We start from the raw sequence: 6,145 nt of genomic DNA on the forward strand, positions 1-6,145 counted from the left end.
AATCTGATCAGATTACTATTTCTCGTGCATCCCAAGTGTGAATGCGTTGATGTCTCTTCAAATCACTCTTGTCCGTGCACCCACAGTCACACTGATCACATTTCAACGGCTTCACACCATTGTGAATGCGTTGATTTTTCGTCAAAGTCATCTTCGACCTACATTCAAAGTCACACTGACCACATTTGAACAGTCTTTCACCACTGTGAATGCGTTTATGTTTGACTAATTTAGACTTTTCGTTGCTAGCATAGACGCACTGATCACATTTGAATGGCTTTACACCACTGTGAATTTGTTGACGTCTTTTCAAATAACTCTTCCTCGTGTATCGAAAGCGACACTGATCACATTTGAATGGTTTTACAACACCACTGCGATTGCGTTGACGTCTGATCAAATGACACTTAGTTAATCCTACGTCACACCCATCACATTTGAAGTGCTTTTCACCACTGTGAATTCGTTGATGTGTGGTGAAATTTCTCTTCTGTGTACATTCAAAGTCACACTGATCACATTTGAAGGGTTTTTCTAAACGGTGAGTGCGTTGATGAATGATCAAAATTCTTCTCTGTGTAGCTTCAAAGTCACACTGTTCACATTTGAACGGCTTTACACCACTGTGAACACGTTGGTGTGTGGTCAAATTTGTCTTCTGAGTATAACGAAAGTCACACTGATCACATTTGAACAGCTGTTCAACACCGTCAATGCGTTGATGTGTGATCAAATTCATCTTATGTGTATATTCAAAGTCACACTGATCACATTTGAAGGGTTTTTTGCCGCTATGAATGCGTTGATGTGCGGTCAAAAATCTCTTCTGTGTAGATTTAAAGTCACACTGATCACACTTGAAAGGTTTTTCAACACTGTGAATGAGTTCATGCCTGATCAAATTATTCAGCGTGCTTGCAAAGTCACACTAATCGCATTTGAATAACTTTTCCTCACTGTGACGGTGACCACGTTGGTGTGTGGTGAAATGTCTCTTCAGAGTACAACGAAAGGCACACTGATCACATTTGAACGGCTTTTCATCACTGTGAACGCGTTGATGCATGGTGAAACTTCCCCTCTTTTTACATTCAAAGTCACACTGACCACATTTTAACCGTTTATCTCCAGTTTCAATGTGATGTTGTACAGTCCTTTCATCTCGACCAGAGGTGTGGACGGACTTGTTGGAATGTTTTTCCTTGAAACTTTCTACACAAAACCAAAACAAAATTTCATCAAAGAAATGAAAAGAAGTTTACAAAATAGCATCACACATAGAAGAAAAGGGAGAAATCCGGACTACTCAGGTGATAAAAACAACAAGTATACTTGATCGAAGGATCAGTCTTTGGCTGTTTAGGTTTCAGAGTTTTTAATATGATACATCTCGATTAACATATTTGATTTACCAAAAGCATCTTTACCTCTCAAAATAGTGTCGACCCCTCTGCGTATGTGTACCTTCACGACCGTAGCACATGGCACATGCGTGAGTAGGCTCATGTAGTAACAGATACCAAGTATTAACGTTTGGATCGCCACCATAGAGTACTATTTTTTAAAAAACCTTTCACCCCCAAAAACATATTTTCGGAATAGTTGGTTCGCGTAAAGGTTGAGAGGAGAGTCATTTGCGTTTCATTTAACATGGCGTCTACAACCAAAGGCTGAGAACTGTGAACGAAGTATACTTTTTGTTATTATCAATGAACTTTTGCCGAAATGGTCCCCACTTTCTAAAACCATCGCCAACATTATTAATACAGGTCTGAGCGCGCTATCTCCGGGAAGGGGGTCAAGGCGTGTTTGGGCACCACGCATAGATGTCGCTTTTGAAAATCTTAAATCTCTAAATTACCCGCGAATTTTTAAACCCAGTAAAACTTTGAGATTCAGGGATTTGCGTAGATATTGAAAATCACGAATTATAAGAATCTTAGGGAATTGTTTGCACTTCTAAATTTAAAATGACGTTTTTTCAATCACGTAGGAATGTTACAACATGAAATATTTTATCACTTTTAAAACTAAGAATAAAATATTCTCACATTTAAATAAAATAGCGTCACATATTAAAAATATAAATAAAATAGCGTCACACATTAAAAATATAAATAAAATAGCGTCACACATTAAAAATATAAATAAAATAGCGTCACACATTAAAAATATAAATTAAATAGCGTCACATTTTATAAATAGGACAAAATTTGTATCACATTTTAAAAACATAAATAAAATAGTGCCACATTTTAAAAATATAAACAAAATATTAGCACATTTTTCCCTCTCCGAGTGACGTATGTCACGGAGAGGTTCTAATTTCGACGTGTGTGTCTGTCTGTCTGTCTGGCTGTTGTTATTGACTTACACCCCAGGGGACCGCGTTCGCAGTTTCCGAATCGAAGCAAATGTGTTCGCTATTTCCGGACCGCATTCACAGTTCCCGGAAAATTCAAAACTTGAGGCTATCTACAATTCAACTGACCACTATTACTTCATCTGACTAGTCAATTGTCCATTCCACATGAACACCAATCTGTATTCATTCGCTTCTAACACCACCATCTTTTGGGCGTTGTTTTTGTCTATCCCACATAGGCACCAGTCTGTACTTACTGGCTTCTAACACCACCATCTTCTGGTCTCTGTTTTTGTCCATCCCACATGGACACCAGTCTGTACTTACTGGCTTCTAACACCACCATCTTCTGGTCTCTGTTTTTGTCCATCCCACATGGACACCAGTCTGTACTTACTGGCTTCTAACACCACCATCTTCTAGTCTCTGTTATTGTCCATCCCACATGGACACCAGTCTGTACACCTGGCTTCTAACACCACCATCTTCTGGTCTCTGTTTTTGTCCATCCCACATGGACACCAGTCTGTACACCTGGTTTCTAACACCACCATCTTCTGGTCTTTGTTTTTGTCCATCCCACATGGACACCAGTCTGCACACCTGGCTTCTACTCCATCGTCATCGTTGGGTTTAAGACTTTCGCGGCGATCAGCTAGGGTTACGAGAAACGTCTAGCCTCCCTAAGGTGGGATCACCACCAAAGGTTTTCGCAATTGCGGTTGTTCTTGCTTTTAACTGGAGTTCGACACCCTTATATACTACCTATTTGAGTGAGGCGAAGCAACCGGCGTATGCTTCATTTCAAACGCCAATATTAGTCAAGTCTCTCGAGAATGTTTAATTGTTCTTTATCAACACGATGTAACGATCAATAAGGCGAACAACTAACGAAGAAAATGTTTAATATTAATTATATTTATTTTAATATTTAAGATAATCTTGTTTCTCAATTCAAAATTAATACGGAAAGAGTTAAAAAGCAGCCTATGTTTTTGTCTGTGTGTGTCCGTCCGTTGTTACAGTAGTGCGCTGCGTTAGAAGTTCGTTTTGTTTTGATGTGTAAAGAAATCCTACAGAACCATAATATTCCCTTTATCCTTAATATAAAGTGAATATGTGGAAATATTTTTCTTAATTATGATGCATTTAATACTTTTGTAGCTTTAAAGCTCTATTTCAATTTGATATTCCAAAGATTTTTTTAAATATTATTATTTAAAATGGATGTTTATATATTACTTAAGCTATACTAGATCTGTTTATAGCATAATCCTTTCTAAAGTGAATACAAGCACAACGCTACTATGTTGGTCAAATGAACTTTTATTTGTCAATAGGTCCAGTGAACCAAAAAGTAAACGCTTGGTTTTCGTTTCTGTAATGCAGAGACATTAACGGTTCAGAGTGAGCCGAAAGTTAAATACACTTTTAAATAATTAGGCTTAAATTTTATAATCATGGTGGAAATCTGGGCCGCGTTCAGCAGAGCCCAGCGCTGTGAACAGTGTCCTACATAACGTGATTTTGTTTATGAATTTTGACGTCATGGTGCTCAGCGCTGAGCTAGCGCGGTCTTCAAAGAAAATAGTCGGCATTTTGGATAACGTGACGTAAAACGCGTAGTTCTTAGCTTGGCGAAAAAACCTCGGAGGAATTAATACAAATAGCTTGATGATTCTGATGGGACTACAGCTATTTAATTGGCGTGAAATTAGTTGATCACGCGAGATTTTAAGAGATATGTTAGTTTCTAATTTTAATTATAAAAGTTGTTATCTACCTCTATAAATATATTATCATACAATTTTTGTTAAGCCTTGGTACCTTGCACGCGTTATTGCGCTAGCGTCATTTATAAAACGCGGATGACCGGAGAAAAGCTATGACGACAGAGCTCACCGGTAAACATTTCCAAAATCCGCTGTCTTTTTTGGTGAGCTCTGCTGAACGCAGCCCAGACCAGTGAAAGGTCTGATCGTAATCGGATTATAGCTTCGTGTTTTCTTGCTTTTTATGATGCGCATTTACTTTCAGTGTGTGTAGCCACAAATAAGCTTTGGTGTTATGTAACGTTAACAGTCATGTTGACAAAACTAAGAAAATCGTTGAGGTGAAACAAGAGGATAGTGTTTACATGGCAACCCTGTTGTGAATATGGCTTTGAACATAGAGGGCATACAGTTGAGGAGTAGAAAATTGGGCCTTTACAAACACGTAAAGGTAATATCCCTCCAAAGTTTTATCTCTTCATTTCCCGTTTTTCCCCCATCGGATGATTTTAATGTGTACAAGTATATCATTATTGGATGTAAAATGTCGTCTGATTTACAGTATATTTGCTATGCTTTGTATACTGCTTTAATATTTCATAGATTTTAACTTAAGAAACATTTCCATATCTGGGTAAATAAGTTTGTAAGTAGTCGTCTTGACTCGGAGAGGTAATATTTTGGTTTTCCCAACTTGTAAAAATATAAATTGTTCTCATTTTAAAAATAGGAATAAAATTGTTTAAATGTGGCACTATAGATAGTTTTCACACATGGAGGATTCATACCATTTACACCAGGAGGCCGGGCTATCTGGCGGACAAAAACCAGTCTGCTTTTGTCCTCCAGATAGCCCGGCTTCCTGGTGTAAAAGGTATGAATCCCCCATGTGTGAAAACTATCTATAGAGAGAGGCAAGAGGGTTGTAGTTTAATATGGCTTTTCCTCTTTCCACCAAAGTGGCGGAACACTTTACAGAGTGGAAGGCTTGTGGAGGAATGCATCTGATTGGCTAAGCGGAGGCATGACGTTTAATGGGGGATATTTTCACCCCTTTGTCCACTCCCTATATTATTTGTAGTTATAATGTGGCACTATATTATTACTAGTTTTAATGTGGCACTATATTATTACTTGTTTTAATGTGGCACTATTTATTACTAGTTTTAACGTGGCACTATTTATTACTAGTTTTAACGTGGCACTATATTTTTATAGTTTTAAAATGTTTTAAAACAATCTGAATCAGTTTTGTTTGAAGTAAATAAAAAAATTGTCTGTTGTAGCATTCCTATTTTTAAAATGAGATAAAAAATTACTAGAAAATAACACGAACAGATGGTTTTTTTTTTCATTCTTAAATTCCTTATTTTATATTTAGAAGTTCAAACGATTCCTTAATATTCAAATAATTCTACATGTGCTATTATCTAAGCTCTTCCCTCAAGTTGTGCTGGGTTTCAAATATCGCGGGAAATCCAGGTTCTAAAACACGCCCCTTGCGGACGCATTCGGGAAATTAAAAGGTACCGCAAAATTCTCGGAAAAGGAGCGCGCTCGGGCCTGTATTAATAATGATTGAGTTAAGAAAATTACCACTAGACGTTGCAACGAAATCATTGGTAGTTGGGCCACCTCCATTTTGAATCATTTAGTACAACTTTCAATAAATGGACGTATTTTGTATGGGGAAATGCTGGATACGTCGACGTTTGAAAATTCTCAAACGCGAGTGATAATCTTCACCGAATTTCTTGGCAATTCGGCAATTCAGAATCCGGAATTTATACGTTGGGGCTTCTCGCTGGTTTTCAAATGCGCCTTACCTAAAAACCATATAAGAACTATAGGCTAAACCATTTAAGCAAAGCGCGGGTCCAACGGGTCCCCTGCAAGGCGACTTTCCCCCTGTACTCCAGTTTTGGCTTGGTAAAGGCTAGTGGGCGGGATTTATAAGTGCACTTATAAATCCCGCCAACTAACGTCTCCTGCCTTCGCCAAGCCAAAA

The 6,145-nt window shown here is 37.9% G+C and overlaps 1 protein-coding gene across 1 annotated transcript; it reads right to left on the bottom strand.

Annotated features, from left to right (window-relative positions):
* Window positions 1-923: 923 nt before the first annotated feature.
* On the bottom strand, window positions 924-2,191 carry LOC149620960 (uncharacterized). Its single transcript, XM_089854834.1, has 2 exons — window positions 1,428-2,191; window positions 924-1,212 (listed from the first exon to the last, which is right to left on the bottom strand). The coding sequence occupies exons 1-2, from the start codon at window positions 1,546-1,548 to the stop codon at window positions 929-931; spliced, it is 405 nt and encodes a 134-aa protein (XP_089710960.1). The 5' UTR covers window positions 1,549-2,191; the 3' UTR covers window positions 924-928.
* Window positions 2,192-6,145: the final 3,954 nt, after the last annotated feature.

Source organism: Phalangium opilio, unplaced genomic scaffold, assembly GCF_054372755.1.
Source record: "Phalangium opilio isolate 3A_F unplaced genomic scaffold, DU_Popi_V2 ptg000209l_1, whole genome shotgun sequence".
Classification (NCBI taxonomy): Eukaryota; Metazoa; Arthropoda; class Arachnida; order Opiliones; family Phalangiidae; genus Phalangium; species Phalangium opilio.

Coding starts and splice junctions, on each gene's coding strand:
- LOC149620960 (XM_089854834.1), bottom strand. CDS start 1,548: ATGGTGGCGATCCAAACGTTAATACTTGGTATCTGTTACTACATGAGC. Junction 1,213..1,427: donor GGTCGACACTATTTTGAGAG/GTAAAGATGCTT, acceptor GGTTTTGTGTAG/AAAGTTTCAAGGAAAAACAT.